Raw genomic sequence first — 21,594 nt, forward strand, 5'->3', positions numbered from 1 at the left:
GAATCAAAATGCTCTGCTCTTAAGAGGTGAGGAGCTAAACAATGGGCAGCACATCACCCATCTCGACTCCTTTTGCTCTATGGTGAGCTGTTTTACTCCTGGAAATGGGAGAGAGGAACTTATTATGGTGCAATTGGGGAGGTTTCCTCAGTGAGTGAGCAGGAGACGTGGAGGGTTGGTGGAGTCACAGTTTGTGGTGGGTAAGTGTGAGTGGAGAAGGTGCTTTGTGCATTAATGAGAGTGGTAGAGCGTGAGCCTTGGCGGAAGGAAGGTGTGCGGCAGCACAGATAGAGCGAGTGTAAGCAATCAAAAAGAAATGGTGGTATTTCTGCTGTTGGAGTGCAAAGGTCAGTGACCTTCTTCCCACAGTGCTTGGTATTTGTCCAGACTTCTGATTCGTCTTCAAGCGAGGTGACAACCTCAGACCAGGCTGGCATGATCTATAGTTTTAGATTAGATTACTTACAGTGTGGAAACAGGCCCTTCAGCCCTAAAAGTCCACACCGACCCGTCAAAGTGCAACCAACCCATACATTTATCCCTTCACCTAATACTATGGGCAATTTAGCATGGCCAATTCACATGACCTGCACATCTTTGTGACTGTGGGAGGAAACCGGAGCACCCAGAGGAAACCCACACAGACACGGGGAGAATGTGCAAACTCCACACAGTCAGTCACCTGAGGCGGGAAGTGAACCTGGGTCTCTGGCGCTGTGAGGCAGCGGTGCTAACCACCGTGCCGCCACATTGTGTTCTTCACAGCTGGGCGAAGAGTAGATTTCAATCCTGCACCACCCTGTCCAGCTGGACCTCCAGGACCTTACCCACAATGCATGATGCTGATCGCCCCCTGTCTTTCAGATCCAGGGCAAATGTCATAAACTCTGCAGGAGCAGCTCCAGACTGGAAATGGCTTCTCCAGGTGCACACCAGCCTTTAAATACAGTGGTAGTGATTCCCATCAATCCTGGAATATCCCATCAGTGCCTTGTCAGTCTGGGAATGATGTACAGTAAGATGAGACAGAAATGATACTCACCATGAGAGCTGAAACACCAAGTAATGCAACGTGTCGGCTGAGATACAGTGAATAAATCTGCTTGAACTCACAGCAAGAATCACTCCACTAAACTTGATAAGATTCATACTTAATAAAAAAAAGTGAAATTCAGCCCCAATTTTATTCTCTCCCTCTTTGGGCTTTGCCTCAACCTATCATTTAATCCTCCCACCACCCCATCCTCTGCATAAATACCAACCTTTTCCTCACTACCACCAGTTCTGCTGAAGGGTCACTGGAGCAGAAAAATTGACTCTGCTTTCTGTTCACAGTTGCTGCCAGACCTACTGAGTTTTCCCAACAATTTTTGTTTCTGTTTCTGGTTTCCAGCATCTGCCGTTCATTTAATTTTTTCTGAAATTCAGCTGCCAATTTCTATCTTTCTTCATATCTTTTACAACATCGTCCTTACTGAAGTGTTAAATGTGTTTCTGTCCAGACATGCTGCCCATCCTGCTAGGACTTCTGTCTAAATTTGCCTTACTGGATATTCATGTTCCCAATTACTACTGTAGGCTCGTGCTTACCAGAGCCAAAGAGTCATACAGCACAGAAGCATACACTTTGGTCCAACCAGTCCATTCCAAACATAATCCCAGACTAAACCGGTCTTACCTGCCTACTCCAACATTCACTCCCCCTCCTCCACTGGCGCAGTGGCTCAGTGGTTAGCACTGCTGCCTTACAGCGCCAAGGACCCTGCTATGATTCCAGCCTCAAGTGTGGAGTTTGCACATTCTCCCTGTGTCTGCGTGGGTTTCCTCTAGGTGTCCAGTTTCCTCTCACAGTCCAAAGATGTGCAGGTCAGGTGAATTGGCCAAGCTAATTTGCCCGTAGTGTTTAGGGATGTGTAAGTTAGATGCATTAGTCAGGGGGAAATGTAGAGTAATAGGGTAGGGGAATGGATCTGGGTGGGTTACTCTTTGGAGGGTCGGTATAGACTTGTTGGGTCAAATGGCCTGTTTTCTCACTGTAGAGATTCTATGAACCCCTACTAATGCTATTGCTCACCCCACACTTTTGTTTTCCTCTCCCTCCCTGATCTTAAATGTGTGTAATTCCTGGATTGAATTAAAATGGGTCTCCAGTCTCTCAGTTCCAGTACATGAGTTGAATGCACCAACCATTTTTATTGGGCATTTGCAATTTCCCTTGCACCAACCACCCAGAGCTGCCCCACTGCCACTTTATGAATCTTACAACTTAAGGTATATTTCTTTCCACCCCTTATTTTTAAAATGTACGCCTACCTGTGTCTCTCCAATGAACTGCACCTATTACTTGAACTATCCATTACTCTTCCTTTTATTCATTCACGGGATAAGGGCATTTATTGTCTGTCCCTCATTAAGAGTCAACCGCATTGGGTCTGGAGTATCATGTTAGTCAATATGGGAGCATAGGAATTAGGAGCAGGATGAAAAAATGCAGCCCTTCTAGCCCGCTGTGTCATTTAACATGATCATGGCTGATCTTATCCTGGTCTCAAATCCACTTTCCTGTCTGCTCCCCATCACCCTTCACCCCGTTTTTAATCAGAAGCATATCTATTTCTTGAATCTGTTGATAGATTGTGCCTCCACTGCACACTGGGGCAGTGAGTTCCACAGATTCGCAACCCTCTGAGAGAAGCAGTTTCTCCTCATCTCAGTTTTGAACCTACCTCCTCTCCATCTATATGTATAACCTCTTGTTCAAGACTGCCCTGCAAGAGGGTTCAATGTTCGGTTCAACATTCATTTTATCAAACCCCCTTTAGCATTTCATAAACCTCAGTCAGATTCTCCCCCCATTCTTTCAAACTCCAGTGAGTACCAGCTCAAGCTATTCAGAAACCGATAAAGTTGGCAGTTTTCTTCCGAAAGCACGTTCATGAACCAGATGGGTTTTTCCTCATTTCAAACATTTATCGAATCCAAATTCCTCCAGCTGCCATGGCGGGATTTAAGCCAAAGTCTCCAAAACATGACCTGGGTCTCGAGATTAACAGACCAATGACAATACAACTGGGCCATCCATTATTATCTGCTGTCTGCACCAACCTACTTCTGTCATTCTGACAGTCTGTTATACCTTCTACTCCCCTGTAACCAATGAGCTGCAATGACGTTACTCTTGTGAGTCAAGATCAACATCAGTTATTTAGAGTCATAGGGATATACAGCATGGAAACAGACCTTTGGTCCAACTTGTCCATGCGGACCAGATATCCTAAATTAATCTAGTCCCATTTGCCAGCATTTTGCCCATATCCCTCTAAACCCTTCCTATTCATACACCCATCCGGATGAATTTTAAATGTTATAATTATACCAGCCTCAACTACTTCTTCTGGCAGCTCATTCCACACATACACCACCCTTTGAATGAATCAATTCCCCCTTAGGTTCCTTTTAAATCTTTCCCTTCTCATCCTAAACCTAAGCTGAAACTTTATTGCTGGAACAGCACAGCAGGTCAGGCAGCATCTAGGGAACAGAAGATTCGACGTTTCGGGCACATGCCCTTCTTCAGGAATCTTATGCCATCTAATTCTGGGCTCCCCCAACCCAGGAAATGGACCTTAATTATTTGCCCTCTCTTCGCCCCCTCATGATTTTATAAACCTCTATAAAGTCACCCCTCAGCCTCCGACAGTCCAGGAAAACAGCCTCAGCCTATTCAACCTCTCCCTAAAGCTCAAACCCTCCAACCCTGGCAACATCCTTGTAAATATTTTCTGATCCCTTTCAAGTTACACAACATCCTTCCGATAAGAATGAGACCAGAATTGAATGGAAACCAAAAGATTCCAAAGTTTCATGGAGTTGTGGAAACATATACATCTCCAGAAAACGTGAGTGGGATCCAGATCAAGAATTCCCAAGCGTTCCAAAAAGACCACTCCCTCCATGACTCCCTCGTCAGGTCCACACCCCCCACCAACCCAACCTCCACTCCCGGCACCTTCTCCTGCAACCGCAAAAAATGCAAAACTTGCGCCCACACCTCCCCCTTTACTTCCCTCCAAGGCCCCAAGGGATCCTTCCATATCCACCACAAATTCACCTGCACCTCCACACACATCATCTATTGCATCCACTGCACCCGATGTGGCCTCCTCTATATTGGGGAGACAGGCCGCCTACTTGCAGAACGGTTCAGAGAACACCTCTGGGACACCCGGACCAACCAACCCAACCACCCCATGGCTCAACAACTCCCCTTCCCACTCCACCAAGGACATGCAGGTCCTTGGACTCCTCCATCGCCAGACCAAAGCAACACGACGGTTGGAGGAAGAGTGCTTCATCTTCCGCCTAGGAACCCTCCAACCACAAGGGATGAACTCAGTTTTCTCAAGTTTCCTCATTTCCCCTCCCCCCACCTTGTCTCAGTCAAATCCCTCGAACTCAGCACCGCCTTCCTAACCTGCAATCTTCTTCCTGACATCTCCGCCCCCACCCCACTCCGGCCTATCACCCTCACCTTGACCTCCTTCCACCTATCGCATTTCCAACACCCCTCCCCCAAGTCCCTCCTCCCTACCTTTTATCTTAGCCTGCTGGACACACTTTCCTCATTTCTGAAGAAGGACTTATGCCCGAAATGTCGATTCTCCTGTTCCTTGGATGCTGCCTGACCTGCTGCGCTTTTCCAGCAACACATTTTCAGCTCTGATCTCCAGCATCTGCAGTCCTCACTTTCTCCTCCAAGAACTTCCAAGGCCTATTTCTGACAAATCCCATTTTCTCTGATCAGGGACCGAGGGAAGACATGCCTGAGACAAAAGTAAGTGAATACCAAACTCAGCAGGACCATTCAAGCTTATGTTCAGACCCATTTTTGCTGTTACACGTGTCTTAATACACAATATAGGAGTCACAACATTTTTAGAATAGAAAAAAAAATTGCTCTTCAGACAATAGACAATAAGCAATAGACAATAGGTGCAGGAGTAGGCCATTCTGCCCTTCGAGCCAGCACCACCATTCATTATGATCATGGCTGTTCATCCTCAATCAATATCCTGTTCCTGCCTTATCCACATAACCCTTGATTCCACTATACTTCAGAGCTCTATCCAACTCTTTCTTGAAAGTCAGGGTCAGATGAGTTCTGTAGAGTACCATGATGTAATGTGATTTAAATCCCCAGCCCTTTAAAAATGTAAATAAATCTCTGCTTGTGTCAGTTCAATTCAAAACTTTGTTCTAGCAATTTCAATAGCTGTTTGCCGACACTTCCCCAAGAGTTATCAATATCTTTGAATAAATGCTTAGCTGCTAAAATTGTCTCAGTAGGTTCCCAATATTTACAGTTTGATTGACCCACTAAATAAGTTGTTAAAACTATAGCATGCTTTGATGAATAGTTTGTTTTTATATGGAATTAAGTACTTAAGAGGGATTTAGTTGTTTTGAATAGACTTTCATGAATGGGAGCATTCTTAAAAATACAATGAAATCATACTTTTAAAAATATGAGATATATTAAGACCTTAAATTTATTTAATCTTAGCAATACTCTTGAGGTCTGCCCTTGTAGCACCTATGTGATATGTGAATTGGCATGGAGTGTGTGAGGAACACATATAGGGGATCAGTTAGCATGAGTTGATACTACATTGATATAGAGCATAGAAATATGATGATGAAATGGGAAAGTGAGAGGTGAGAACTGGAGGACTTTGATTTTATCAAAAAAGACTGGGGCAAAGGTCAGAGAATTGAGGCAAGCCTTTTAAAGGCTTATTCTGATCTGTATTCAGAAGTTCTCTCCCTATCCCTCACCCTCACCCCGGAATGAAGATTGTCCCATATGGGAGAATGTCTCGTGAAGCTGGTGCAACTGGCTGGAAAATCTGCTGACTCATGCTGCCCACTTGGGGAGAGAAAATCCTGGCCAAGGAGTCTATATACAAATCCTTGAGGGACAACTCTACCCACTACCCTCCATTGCAAGCTTTCTTTTTAGCCATTTGTCCATGACATACTGAACCTATTCTGCATATTTTTAATCAACCTGTTTAATACACACAGGCCATCTGGCTCAGAGGCAGTGATGCTACCACTGGACAAGGCCCCACCCCACTGAATCTGTCCTAAAATACAGTGAGTGGAAAGATCAAGTTGTCTAAAACCAGTTCCTTAAGATTAACTCAATTTATTGGGGCAGCACAGTGGCTCATTGGTTAAAACTACTACCTCAGAGCATGACGGACTCCAGTTCAATTCCATTCTCAGTGACTGTCTGTGTGGAGTTTGCACATTCTCCCTTTATCTGCATTGGTTCCCTCCCACAGTCCAAGGATGTGCAGGTTAGGTGGATTGGCCATGCTAACTTGCCCATAGTTTCCAGGTGTGTGTAGACTAGGTGGATAAGCCGTGGGAAATGCAGGGCTACAGGGATAGGGTCAGGTGTGAGTCTGGATGGGATACTGTTTGGAGGGTCGGTGAGACCTCAATGGGCCAAGTGGCCTGTTTCCACACTGTAGGGATTATGTGATTCTATTTGCAAGCACTTGATGCTACATCTATTTGATAATCACCCCAGCCCAGTCTGAATGCAGTTTTTTCAATCATTGCTATCTAACGGGATTTGTAAAAGGGTGAAATGAGGCAGAATTTAACTGTAATTAATTCAGGTGCTTATATTTTGAAAAGACAGGCAGGAACAACTGAATTTGCATTGCCTGAACTGTTAATTGAGCAAAGAGGAACCATCAATCCTGAGATGTGGTTCACACAGATTAAATCTGAAAAGATTATACTTCTCAAATTTCCATTTCAATTTGAACCCAATGAATCAAGAGTTTAAGGCATAATGCACACTAACAGGACACAATTTTCTTTTCTCACGCAAGGAGTTAGAAAGTGCACAGCACATTTGATTTGTGTCAGTTGAGCTAATGAGCTCCTGGGTCTTTCTGCTATCTGAACAGCTCATAAGCTGATTTAATAAGCAGGCTATCACACACTTCATGCAGCTTCTCGCCTTCTAATGGGAACTTTGCTGGAGTCTTGATTGATTCAGCCAATATTCTAAACACTTTGCTTAAGGGAATGATTAGATAAAGGGGTTATTTATCCTTCATATAGTGATACTCACATTAAATCTACACTATTCTTATACAGCATATTATTCTGAGAACCAAATCACTGCTTATTTGTATCAGTACTGTAATAAAAAAACAAGTATTGAAAATACTTAAGTCTTGAGTTACCTGGGAAGACCGATTAATTTTTCTGACATTTTTTCTTTGATAACTTCCTAGTTTTTCTGCTGCATAAAATTAAGCTAATCTAAAGTTCCACAACCTGTGCCCATTTGCACATCTTCCACGAAGACAAGGGACGTTCCTTCCTTGTTGCAGTTGGGGGGGGTCAAGGGCGGAGGTGCGGGAAGTGGAAGAGATGCGCTGGAGGACATTGTTGACCACGTGGGAGGGGAAATTGCGGTCCTTGAAATAGGATGACATCTGGGATGTCCTGGAGTAGAATTACTTTTCCTGGGAGCAGTTATAGTGGAGACAGAGGAACCGGATGTAAGAGATAGTGTTTTTACAGGAAGGGCAGTGGGAGGAGGTCGAATCCAGGTAGCTGTGGGAGTCGGGTTTATGTAGATGTCCGTGTAGAGTTGGTTAGCGGAGATGGAGACGGAGAGGTCCAGGAAGGGGAGAGAGGTGTCTGAGGTGATTAAGGTGAACTTGACGTCAGGGTGGAATGTGCTGGTGAAGTTGATGAACTGTTCAACCTCCTCGTGGGAGCATGAGTTGGCGCCAATACAGTCATCAATGTAGTGAAGGAAAAGGTGGGGAATGGTGCCAGTGTAACTGGATGATAGACAGTTCTATGTATCCGACAATGCCCTCCAGTGCACCTCCTCCACTTCACTCCACCTCCGCCCTTGAACCCCAGCCCTCCAGCTGCAACAAGGATAGAACCCCCTCCAGACCTTACCTCCCACCCCACTAATCTCCAGATACAACGCATTATCCTCTGCCATTTTCGCCACCTACAATCAGACCCCATTACCAGAGATATATTTCCAACACCACCCCTACCAGCATTCTGCAGAGACCACTCCCTCCGTGACTCCCTCATTAGGTCCACACACCAATCCACCCTGCACTCTCAACACCTTCCCTTGCTGCCAAAAGAGGTGTAAAACCTGCACCCACCCCTCTTCCCTCAGCTCCGTCCAGGGCCCCAAAGGAGCCTTCCATATCCATCACAGTTTCACCTGCACTTCCACACATGTCATTTACTGTATCCGTTGCTCCCGATGCGGTCTCCTTTACATTGGAGAGACTAGACGCCTTCTTGCAGAGCACTTTAGAGAACATCCCCAGGACACCCGCACCATTCAACCCTACCGCCCCTCCCACTCTGCCGAGGACATGCAGATCTTGGACCTACTCCATCACCACTCACTCACCATCCGACGCCTGGAGGAAGAACACCTCATCTTCCTTCTCAGGACCCTTCAACCCCAGGACATCAGTGTGGACTTCACCAGTTTCCTCATTTCCCCTGCCCCATCTTACCCCTGTTCCAAACTTCCAGCTCAGCTCTGTCCTCATGAACTGTCCTACCTGCCAATCTTCCTTCCCACCTATCCATTCCACCGTCCTCTCCGACCTATCACCTTTACCCCACCTCCATCCACCTATTGCACTCTTAGCTACCTTCAAGCCAGCCCCACCCCTTCCCATTTATCTCTCCACCCCCGGGGCACCCAGCCTCATTCCAAATGAAGGGCTCTTGCCCGAAACGTCGATTCTCCTGCTCCTCGGATAAACTGTCTGACCTGCTGTGCTTTTCCAGCACCACACTCTTGCCTGGAGAAGAACACCTCATCTTCTACCTTGGGACTCTCCAACCACACAGCACCAATGTTGATTTCACCACTTTCCTTATGTCCCCTCCTCCCACCTCATCCCAGATCCAACCTTCCAACTTCACACCACCTTTTTAAATTGTCCTACCTGCCCATCTTCCTTCCCACCTATCAACTCCACCCTCCGCTCCAACCTATCACCATCAGCCCTCACCTTCATCCATCTATGGCATTCCCAGCTACCTTCCCTCCATGCCCACCCCACCACCCAATCTCTCAATCACTCTCCCACACAACCCCTCCCCTATATTCCTGATGAAGGGCTTGTGCCCAAAATATTGATTATCCTGTTCCTCCGATGCTGCCTGACCTGTTGTACTTTTCCAGTGCCATGCTTTTTGACTTTGATCTCCAGCATCTGTAGTACTCACTTTCTCTAACGTAAGGGACTGTGTCAATTATAGAGTCATAGAGATGTACAGCACGGAAACAGACCATTTGGTCCAACTTGTCCATGCCGACCAGATATCCCAACCCAATATGGTACCACCTGCCAGCATCCGGCCCATATCCCTCCAAATCGTTCCTATTCTTATACCATCCAGATGCCTTTTAAATGTTGCAATTGTACTAGCCTCCACCACATCCTCTGGCAGCCCATTCCACACACGTACCACCCTTTGCATGAAAAAGTGCCCCTTAGGTCTCTTTTATACCTTCCCCCTCTCACCCTAAACCTGTGCCCTCCCAGGGAAAAGACCTTGACTATTTACCTATCTATGCCCTCGTGATCTTATAAACCACTATAACGTCACCCACAGCCTCTAATGCTCAAATCCTCCAATCCTGGCAACATCCTTGTAAATCTTTTCTGAACCCTTTCAAGTTTCACAACATCCTTCCGATAGGAAAGAGAACAGAGTTGCACGCATTATTCCAAAAGTGGCCTAAACAATGTTCTGTTCAGTCACAATATGACCTCCTAACTCCTGTACTCAATACTCTGATCAATAAAAGAAAGCATACCAAACGCCTTCTTCACTATCCTATCTACCTGCGACTCGACTTTCAAGGAGCTATGAACCTGCACTCCAAGGTCTCTTTTTTCAGCAAGACTCCCTCGGACCTTACCATTATGTGTATAAGTCCGGCTAAGATTTGCTTTTCCAAAATGCAGCACCTTGCATTTATCTGAATTAATCTCCATCTGCCTCTCCTCAGCCCATTCAGTCGCTTTAAATAATGTATTTTGTCCTGGGTTTTTTTGAAGACAGGTTTGAACACAGAGGTGGTGAGCAGTCTCCCAGAGCCACTTGAGTAAACAGCCTGTGAGGCCTTAGATTTTTTTTTAAATGGAACAATAGAAGCAACCTGAATGGGTGTGGTCAGGCTCCCACAAAAGCAGGATTTTTAGTTTTAGCTTTCAGCTGTTGTTACTAGGGTCTCAGCGAGGTTTGGAAGCTGCAGTACCTCTCTCCCACCTGCCGTGCTCTCTCAGAGTCCTCTTGATGTTTTTCCTCTTGGGCTATTGGAGTTGCATGTGAGACAATCCATTTTATGAATTTGCCTTGTGCCAGGCATGTGTTAATGGGATGGTACTATATTGGAACTGTTAATTAATAATTGTCACTGTATCTATTGTTCTGGTAAGTTTTTGAACAGAGTAAAGTTATTGCAATTCCTTTTTATGTGTTGTATTTTAACTATAATGTTTGAATAAAATGTTTGTTGCTTTAAATCTGGTAGGTCAACCAATTGAATTGCATTTGGAATGCCACACCTTTTTTTACCTTAAAAATAAGAAAATGTTCAGGTCTAGACAATCTTCTGAATATTTAGAGGGGGTTTGCTCTGGTCCAAACTATTAGGATAGGTGACCCAAAGTATGGTCAATGAGAGAGATTTGAAGAAGTATAATTTTTAAGAATTAACATTTTCCTGTGATAAAATGTCTTCTAAATACAAGTTGTTCTTGTATTAGTTTTCATTAATGGTCTCTCATTAAAGTAACGGGATCTGCAGAGGAAACAAAAGTTACTTGTGTGGATTGATGACTTTGATTTTGGAGCATTGTGTCAAGATACCAAAGTTATTCCACAAAAGTTAATCTTTCCTAAAACAAGAGCAAGTGTATTACATTAAATTGATATAATACTTTATATTTTGCTGCCATTAGACATGTTCATCCCCAAGTTATTCAATTTTTTCTCAAGCATAATTTCATCTACCATCTAGGACTCTTCCAAACGTCATTGTGGGTGAACCCACAGCAGGTGGACTGCTGCGGTTCAAGAAGGCAGCTCACCTTCACCTTCTCAAGGGCAACTAGTGACGGGTCGTAATTGCTGACCAGCCAGTGACGCCCACACCCCGCCAGATGAATAATGGAAAATGACTTCTTCCCTCCCATCACTACATCTTTATGACCATCTTACAACATTCTTTGCCTTTTCAAACTCCACTGGCTTCAAATGAAATACATACACCTGAGAATGACTGCAAGAAATTCAGGTTCACTTTTGTGCAAAACATCTCTTAGTTCATTCAACAAATCTAAATTCTGCTTGAAAACCCAAGTCCAACCAGGATCAAACACTGCTCCAACATCTTAATTTGTCTCTAAGGCACCGTAACAGGGTTCATGGAGTTATCAAACTGACAGCACAGGTGGAGGCCGCTTGTCTCATTGTGTCTCTTTCAGCTCTTTGATATCTTTTTGTCCCAGACTCCCACCTTCTATCTGTGACCATTACATTTCTTTTCATATTCCTTTTAAAATTAATTATGGAATCAGTTTCCACCATATATTACGGCATATTGGTATATCAACTGCTCTGCCCAGGAGTTATAGAGTCATAGAGATATACAGCACAAAAATAAACCCTTCGATCCAATTCATCTATTTTGACCAGATATCCGATATAAATCTAATCCTATTTGCCAGCACCCGGCCCATATGCCTCTAATCCCTTCCTCCACATATACCCATCCAGATGCCTTTTAAATGTTGTGATTGTACCAGCCTCCACCACTTCCTCTGGCAGCTCATACCATACACGCACCACCCTCTGTGTGAAGAAGTTGGCCCTTCGGTCCCTTTTATATCTTGCACAACTCACCTGAAACCTATGCTCTCTGGTTTCTAGTTTTGCCCCCACCCAGGGAAAAGACCTTGTGAATTAACCCTATCCATGCCCCTCATGATTTTATGAACTCCAATAAGGTCACCTCTCAGCCTTCGATGCTCCAGGGCAAAAAGCCCTAGCCTATTCAGCCTCTCCCAATCGCTCAAACCCTCCAATCCTGGCAACATCTTTGTAAATTTCTTCTGAAGCCTTTCAGGTTTTACAACATCCTTCCTGTAGCAGGGAGACCAGAATTGCGCGCAATACTCCAAAAGTGGCCAAACCAATGTCCTGTACATCCGCAACATGATCTCCACTGTAAGAAACTACATAAAGTTGTGAACACAGACCAGACCATTACACAAGCCACACTCCCATCCATTGACTCTGTCTATACTTCCTATTACTGCAGAAAAGCATACCTGGGGTGACACAGTGGCTCAGTGGTTGACACTGCTGCCTTACAGCATCAGGGACTCGGGCAAGTGTCTGTGTGGAGTTTATCCATATTATCCCCGTGTCTGCGTGGGTTTCCTCCGGGTGCTCTGGTTTTCTCCCACAGTCCAAAGATGTGCAGGTCAAGTGAATTGGCAATGCTAAATTGCCCATAGTGTTAGGTAGATTAGTCAGGGGCAAGTGTAGGGGAATGGGTCTGCTCTTCGGAGGGTCGGTGTGCACTTGTAGGTCCGAAGTGCCTGTTTCCACACTGTAGGGAATCTAATTTAATCAAAATCATCAAAGACCCGTTCCACCCCACGTTATAATCTCTTCCACCTCTTCCATCAGGCAGAACATACAAAAGCTTAAACACACATACAACAGGTTCAAGAACAGGTTCATACCCATTGTCATTAGACTGCTGAATGGACCTCTCATATTTCAAATCAAATGTTGATCTTGCTTTTCTGCACCTCCTGTGCAGCTGTAACCTTGTATGTCTTATTCTGTTCAATCACACTAGATATGTAATGTCCATGTATGGTATGATCTGCCTGAACTGCACACAAAACAAAACTTTTCACTGTACTTCGGTGCATGTGACAATAATAAGTCAAATCAAAACCAAATATTCAGGTAGAACATGCACAATCTGATAACTCTGGATGAAAAATCTTTTGCTTTGGTTGAGATTTTTCCAATGATTTTGAACCTTTAACCTCTCGATATTGAGCTAGTCACTTGTGAAGAGATCATGAAGTGCACAAAATTTCTTAGTGTCCACCTGGCGAAGAATCTCACCTGGCCGCTCATCACTAGCTCCATTGCCAAGGAAGCCCAGCAGCATCTCTACTTCCTGTGCAGGCTGAGGAAACCCCATCTTCCATTCCCCCATCCTCCCCACATTCTCCCGAGGGTTCATTGAGAATACCCTGAGCTGAAGCATCACTGCCTGGTTTGGGAATTGCATCGTCTCAGATTGTAAGACCCTACAACGGATCGAGAGGACAGCTGAGAAGATCATCGGGGTCTCTCTTCCCTCCATTACAGACATTTACACCTCACGCTACATTCAGAAGGCTAACAGCATTGTGGACGACCCCACACATCTTCATTCAAGTTCTTCTCTCTCCTGCCATCTGGCAGAAGATACCACAGCATTCGGTCCCTCATGGCCAGACTGTGCAACAGTTTCTTTCCCCAAGCCATCAGGCTCCTCAACACTGTATGACCAGACTCTATTCCATTTGAACTTTTTGAATTGCTGCTAAAACAATGTTTTATTAATGATCATTCATTGTTACATTGTTACTGTGCCTATTGTCTTGTGTTGTCAGGACTTACTATGCTGCCTTGCATGGTTTGCACTTTTCTTTCCACTTTATGCTGCCCTGTGTATGACTACACTCTCGTGTGGTCTGTGTGTTCGTATAGTACCTTGGTCATGGAGAAACACCTCTCGTTTTTATTGTCTGGATATGGTAGAAATGACAAATAAAGCTACTCTACTCTATTCAAGGCAAAAACGTATCACTTGATAAATGTGACTCCTTTCTTCACTCTAGCTTTTATTCAGACATACAAGCAACAAGCAGTGGTAGGCTGCTCAGCTTTGTGAATCTGCAGCACCATTTAATATTGCAACCTTAAGTCCACATTCCCATCTAACCCAATAACTCTTCATCCCCTTGCTTACGAACAGTATGCAGTTGGTTCTGCTGTGACGCTGTTTCTTCAATGTGAATTGGTTTTAAAGCAATTGAAGAATTTCGACTGTTATTTGTAGAACATGAACTTTCCTTACCTGTATTGGTTATAATGTGATTCTAGCCCCATTAGCTTACATGGTGTGACTACTGCGCGATTTATTATAATGTGAGATCACGAAAATAGTACTATCGCGTTATATCAGAACCAACTGTATTATCTCTACCTCTGTCTTTAAAGATCTCTGCTTCCACCATATTTGCAGGAAGACAGTTGCAAAGATTCTTCACCCTCTGAGGAACTATTTTACCTCAATGCTGTTTTAAATGGTTGATCCCTTAATTTTGAACAGTGATCCTTAGTTCTTGATTCTCGCCTGAGAGGAAACATTCTCTCTACATATATCCTGTCAAGACAGCACGGGATTTGGTGTTTCAATCAAGTTCTCATTGATTATTCTAAATTCAAGCAGATACAAGCCTAGCCCATCCAACCTTTATGAGACAACCAGTCCATCCCGGGTATTAGTTTGGTGAACCCCTTATCCGAACTGTTTGCAATGCTTACACATCCTTCCCTAAATAAGGTGACCAATGCTGCACACAATACCCAATATTTATCTCCACATTCTTCATCATTCCCACAGACTCACAATTTGGCTACACTTGACCATCAGTTTGTGTTTAGCTGTCCATTAATCTTTTATCACTTTCGCCTTTCCGCTCTTCTCTGGCTCTTTCTGTTGTTACATCAATTTTAATGAGACTTGTTTGACAGCATAAAAATCCAATACTTTGGTGAAACATCTGAACCCATGCTTGATTTGACAGCTCTGGTTTTAAGATTTCTGTTGTGCATTTCTGCTGCACTCAGTGGTTCAGAGGTTAGCAGTGTTGCTTCACTGTGCCAGGGACCCAAGTTCAATTGCAGGCTTGGGTGACTGTGTGGAGTTTGCACATTCTCCTCGTGTCTGTGTGGGTTTCTTCCGGGTGCTCTGGTTTCCTCCTACAGTCCAAAGCTGTGAAGGTTTGGTGGATTGGCTATGCTAAATTGCCCCTTAGCATCCTGAGTGGGCAGGCTAGGTGGGTTAGCTGTCATTAATGTGAGGTTATGGGGGTAGGGTAGGGAATAGAAAGGGTTTAGTGGGATATGGGCCAAGTGCTGGCAAATGGGATTAGATTAAATTAGGATATCTGGTCAGCATGGATAAGTTGGACCGAAGGGTCTGTTTCTGTGCTGTACATCTCTATGACTCTATGATGGGGATATACTTGACATGAAGTCGTGAAGGATGGTTGGGACTCAGAGGGTCAATTGCTTGGCATGGGGAATGAGGAGTTAAGAATGCTGATGGAAACAGAGCTTGGCATCTGGTTCAGAAGGACATTTTGATGTTTGAAACATTCCCACATTCAGAATTTGATTCGCAACAGTGCTGAAATGCCTTAAACTTCAACTTCACGATAACTGGTGAATTTTCAGTGAAAATCCAGGCCTAATGAGATCTTACAGTGCGCAGTATTGACAGTTATATTTTTACACAAAACAACGTTGGCTATACATAAAAGATAAATTGATTGGTTGTGAAGTGCTTTGAGGTCCATCGATTACATGGACAAATCTGTACCAATGGAGAATGGCAATTAAGCGATATTATGGAAACTTCTAGAATGAGATTGATCCATCAAAGAGAAGCAGACTTATTGAATTGAATGACCTTTCCTGGTCCTGAAAAAGAAATCCTCACTTGTTTTGTGACATTTACTGATTGGAAGAAGTGCTGAGTACTTTTTAATGTTGCTGAGATTTACACAGCTCTTTGGTTTCTTTCCCTCATTGTTGGCAGGGTGAATGACACGGGTCTTCTTTCATACAAAGATCACTTGCCTCTGACCCAGCTTGTAATTGGAGACACCAACAGGACAGATTCAGAGGCAGCTTACAGACTTGGACCACTCCGTTGCAATGGAGACAGTAAGTAGGACTCAAGCACTTGCAGTATCAACCTTTAACTCTGATACAGGGCCAAGAAATACTGAGGAAGGACTTCTGTAGATTCTGATTGCAAAAGCGTTGTCAGGATATTCATCTTGATGATAATGAAATTAAATTGCAAATTTGTTTTTAAAAAAATGTCACTTGACATTTTTACCACAAACATTACATTGTCAGTAACTCCAATGTTCCAATATACATTGTTCAATCACATTACCTTGACTTGGTTAGTGACTATAGATGCAAAAAACATTGAGCTTATTGACATATATCATCAGCTATAAAGCAATTTAATGTTATGTGAAAGTTTAGGAGAGAAATTTCATGCAGAGTTAACTCTTTCTGATCAATCAAATGTCAAGGGATGAACCAATTGAAGGATTCCCCATAATCTGAGCTTGGTGGCTAAATTAACAGATGGCACAAAGATCAGTCAGAATGTAGTTTGTGAAGATATGAGGATGTAGACCAATGTAGGTAGATTAAGTGAGTAGGCAAAAGACTGACAATTGATACATAAGGCAAGTAAATGCAATGTTGTCAAATGACAAGAAGAATAAAAAAACAGTGTATTATTACATAGAGCGCAACTGCAGAATTCTCAGAAGGATCAAGGTGTTTTAGTGCATAAATCACAAAGGTTTATATGTGGGTACAACCAGACATTAAGAAGGCTAATGTAATGCTACCTTTTATTATGAAGGGAGGCTGTGTTTCACTTATACAGGATATTGGTGAGCCCACTTCCCAAATACTGTGTGCCATTTTGATTTCCTTATTTAAGGAAGGAGCTCGTTCAGAGGTCGTTTATGAGATTAACACCTGGAAAGAGTGGCCAAAATGTCAATTTTCTTGTTCCTCGGATGCTGCCTGACCTGCTGTGTTTTTCCAGCAATACACTCTCAACTCTGATCTCCAGCATCTGCAGACCTCACTGTCTCCCACCTAGAAAGAGTGGGTTGACTCATGAGGAATGATTGGACAGATTAGAGTGATGCTGGAAAAGCACAGCAGGTCAGGCAGCATCCAAGGAGCAGGAAAATTGACATTTTGTGCAGGAGCCCTTCATCAGGAAGGGCTTTCCTGATGAAGGGCTCCTGCCCGAAACATCGATTTTCCTGCTCCTCGGATGCTGCCTGACCTGCTATGATTTTCCAGCACCACTCTAATCTTGACTCTGATCTCCAGCATCCGCAGTCTTCACTTTAGCCTAGGCTGGGCTGTTCAACTGTATAGAATCATAGAATCTCTACAGTGTGGAAGCAGGTCCTTTGGCCCAATAAATCCACACCGACCATCCAAACAGTAACCCAACCAGACCCATTCACCAATTCTCTTGTCCTATATTTACCCCTGACTAACACACCCCTACACATTCCTGAAAACTGTGGGCAATTTAGCATGGCCCATTCTCCTAATCTGCACATCTTTGGACTGTGGGAGGAAACCAAAGCACCCAGAGGACACCCACGCAGACACGGGGAGAATATGCAAACTCCACACAGACAGTCATCCAAGTTGGCAATTGAATCCAGGTCCCTGTTGCTGTGAGGCAGCAGTGCTAACAACTGAACCACTCATCAATTCACCCTTCTGTCTCTTCCTAGTAGCCAGTTATTGGTTTTCAATCGATCAAGTTGCAGTGATCAAACCATCCCTACCTCTCAAGTAGCCTGCAGTCATTCCAAAATGTCTCTTATGCTAGATTTCAATTAACTGAGCCCTAAATTATATAATTATCTTTGAATCAACACCAGCTATTCATTACCCTCTGTGAACAATCTCAAAAGTTTTGATAATATTTCCTTATTAACAATGTAGTTTTTTGATCATAATTTGATCATGTGTATGAACAAAGATTCATTTTAAAAAGAGTCCTTTAAGCTTTCCTTCACTATAATATACCTCCCAACAGAACGAGCAGACAGAAAAATATAACACAAACATTGGCGTGTAGCTTAAACAAAGAATGGTTTTTGTTTTCGCTTTCGGGAAATTGCTCATGCCTTGCAATGCTGCATAACTGAGACTGCTTTCTACTCATGAGCCTTGAATCCATTACCTCCGAACACATCAGCAAGTGTTCACTAAGTAAAATTGCTAAGGAATGGAACTGACACTGACACGAGTGATTCCATCTAAATGTATAGAAGTGCATACCCATTTTAGTGTCTGTCTCTAGCCTCAGCAGATATGTCGCATTGCACATCTTTAGATAGTCTCCAGACTCAAAAAGAAATGAAATTATTTGTTCAACCTCAGTTTGAAACAACTGTGTACATTTATGTGCCCATACAGATAATTACTGGAATGCAGCATCATTTAACACCAAGTCCTCCTATCTCCATTTTCCAACATTCCGTGGGGAGCTAAGCGCAGACATTTCATTTTTCTTCAAAACAACTGTGGCATCAGGCGTTTTCCTGGAGAACCTTGGCATTAAGGACTTCATAAGGATCGAACTGAACTGTAAGTACCACCTGACAGGAGTGCAATTTGAGAGAGAGATCTGTTGGCAAGGGTTTCACACAGGGGTAATTGCCTGGAAACTCTGCTGCTGTGTCAGTAGTCAGCAAAATCCAATTAATTAAATCAAATCACAAAAGGTAATAAAGTCTTTCTCGTGTTGAGTGACACTGAGCAAGATCGCATTGATGTGTCCAAAATACAAAGTTGGTGGACTGTGTGATGCAGTGAATCGGGCACTGATCGATCAGCCAGAGCTGATGAAGGATTCAGAGAGATGAATTGGAAGGACTCCACACTTTTTCCATTGCAAGTTTACTTCACATTTGAATAGTCTGAGATGAAGACACTTCAGTTCATTTGGCTTTATCTATCACTCATTCCACCAGTCTCATAAATGTGCCTGCTATCCTGGCTGAATTTATCCTTTCCGTCCTAGCGCTCCAATGGTTTATCAACTATATAAAGACATATTTCCTGCTGTCTGTCATAAATGTATCCTGATCCTGAGCCACCTTAACCTTTGAATGCATTGACATTTAATCTCCCTTGCAAGTACCTTCAATATCTCTGCACCATTCTTCTGAGGTATCCTTCTTGAAGATCCAGCTATTTTTGATCGAACACTAGAGATCAATCACGTTGTTCTCTGTGTGACCGAGCTGTGCCCACCCCTGCACATTACACCCTTGAATCAGTGATAGATCAGTGTTGTATCTGGTGTTGCAGACATGTCTCAATTTAAGCTGTGAGGGTGTGATTCCACCATTGTTCTGAGGCCTCGGTACTTCGTCTCGGTATGCATGGATTGGAGTATAAAAAGGGCAGACAGTGCCCCCCTCATAGAATCATAGCATTTTACAGTATGGAAGGAGGCCTTTTTGACCCATCCTGTGTGTACAAGCTCCTGCAAGAGTGACCCAGCTCGTCCCATTATCCATCCCTCTCAACCTAGCCCTGTAGCTTCATCACTTTTAAACATACCTTTGGTTCTGTTTTCTGTCCTACAGAATCTGCCTCCACCACTCCCCCAGGCAGCGGGTTCCAACTCCAAACAATAAAGAAGTTTCTCCTCATCTCACTCCTAGCTCTGTTGCTAATAATCTTGAAATAATGAACCCCCCCTCCCCCCAAGGTTACTGACATACCAACTGGTGGAAACAGAATATCTTTCTTTACCCAGTTAAAATTGTTCATAATTTCAAACACTTCTATAAGGTCACCTCTTAATTTTCTCTGAGAATAAGCCTAATTCCTCTAATCTTTCCTTGTATCTAAAATCCTTCAATCCTGGTATCATTCTAGTAAATGTGTAGGATGAAAAGATGTCAGCAATATTAGATGGCAGATACTGAGCATTGGAGCAATCAGCCATCATTTTCTCTTAGAAAAGTAAATGCATCTTATTATTTCAAACTGATATTTCTAAATAAAATATTGGCAACTTATTGTTTGAAATTCCATTTTAAAATAAGTTTGATTAAACCTTATTGTTACTTTTAGACGATTGAGACCATTAATAAGTCTGGCTAAAAAAAAAAGATACAACCAGTCAATGTTTTATTGTTGGTATTGATAATACAGTAATATCTACTTCAACAGCCAAATTGCCAGTATAAAGATGGCTTAAGATAAAGCCCTGCAGTTGCAAATTCCATGGTTCCTAGTGGTTTCTTTATGGTCCATGTAAACCTTTTTACAACCGGTGCTGTCAGAGACTACAAGTGAAACATAATCATCACAAGAGTTTTTAAAGAGATTTTTAAAACCATTAGGTCACAGAGGTAGGCAATACATTTGGTAAGTGACCTCGAACAGCTGAAATGAATGCCAGCCACAGTCAGTCAATCCATCCAATTCCACTTTTTAACCTTGTGATTTTATTTTTAGATCTTGTTTTAAATGTAAGTTGTATTATTTCTGCAATAATGCAGATATCGTTCATCACTTCTATCAATGAAGCTCAAAGTTTTGAGACTACATTCTTACAGCCTGCAAATCAGACAACCATTTTGAGGGACACGGATCTCCAGACAAACTTCAACAGCACCAAAGTAAAGGACGTTTTAGCACAGAGGGAAGACCATTGGACCTAAAGTGCTATATCAGTGCTAGCTCCATATCAGAATGAACTGCGAGATTCACATTTTCCTTCTGTCTTAACCTGCCGTCTCATTGTTTAGGCAAGTGCATACCTAATAATGAAAATGCCTTGCAATTATTTAGCACCCTTTGCAACCATGTCTCAATGTGCATTAAAGCTGATGAACAACTTGAAGTTCAGGGATATGGGGATCAGTTGGGCCAATGACATTGACATGTTCAGTTGACCATGTTGGCAGTGAACAGCAGATCTGATAGGCCGAATGACCTACTCCTGTTCCTGTGTTCAGTCACTGTTGTGAAACACCAAATAGGGCAGCCAATCGGTGTGCAGCAAGCTCCCACAAAGAGTCATGTATTATTGATCACCTTGTCTGCTTTTAAAAAAAATTGATTGATGAGAACATATTGAGGAGAATCTCCTTGCTCTTCTTCGAAATAGTGCCAGAGGATATTTTATATCTACTTGAAAGAAGCTTCATTTTAATATTTCATTTGAAAGATGACATGTCTAGCAGTGTGGAATTCCCTTAGTTCTGCACTGGAATATCAGCCTTTATATTTGTGCTCAAGTCTTACAACCTGACAGCCTCAGAGGTGAGATATCCACCCACTGTGAGCCACATCTGACACCCAAAATAACTCTAAAATGCTGTGATTGACAAGGCTTCACGAGCATTCCATTCCCATAATTAGGAACATTTCATCCATCCTCTCCCTTTCTGCTTCTGTAACTAATCTTCAGTGAATGAATACCCCTTATCGTCATCAGTGTCTTTGTTGTGATGAGTAAAATGGTCATGTGTGACAGACCACTTACATTTCCACTTCGAGTTTTGGATTCTCTTAATATTTCAAAGCTACAATCTGAAAGTG

The 21,594-nt window shown here is 43.2% G+C and overlaps 1 protein-coding gene across 3 annotated transcripts in view; it reads left to right on the forward strand.

Annotated features, from left to right (window-relative positions):
• The window catches only part of LOC122551780 (contactin-associated protein-like 5), a 1,290,980-nt gene that overhangs the window by 1,042,036 nt on the left and 227,350 nt on the right, over window positions 1-21,594 (forward strand). For all 3 annotated transcript variants that reach the window (XM_043694243.2, XM_087989330.1, XM_043694244.2), the window contains 2 exons: window positions 16,001-16,128; window positions 18,448-18,618. In XM_043694243.2, coding sequence (XP_043550178.2) covers window positions 16,001-16,128; window positions 18,448-18,618 — 299 coding nt within the window. The remainder of the gene's footprint in view (window positions 1-16,000; window positions 16,129-18,447; window positions 18,619-21,594) is intronic.

The sequence above is a fragment of the Chiloscyllium plagiosum genome, unplaced genomic scaffold, assembly GCF_037043375.1.
Source record: "Chiloscyllium plagiosum isolate Xiang-an unplaced genomic scaffold, Cpla_swu_hap1 HiC_scaffold_7, whole genome shotgun sequence".
Lineage (NCBI taxonomy): Eukaryota > Metazoa > Chordata > Chondrichthyes > Orectolobiformes > Hemiscylliidae > Chiloscyllium > Chiloscyllium plagiosum.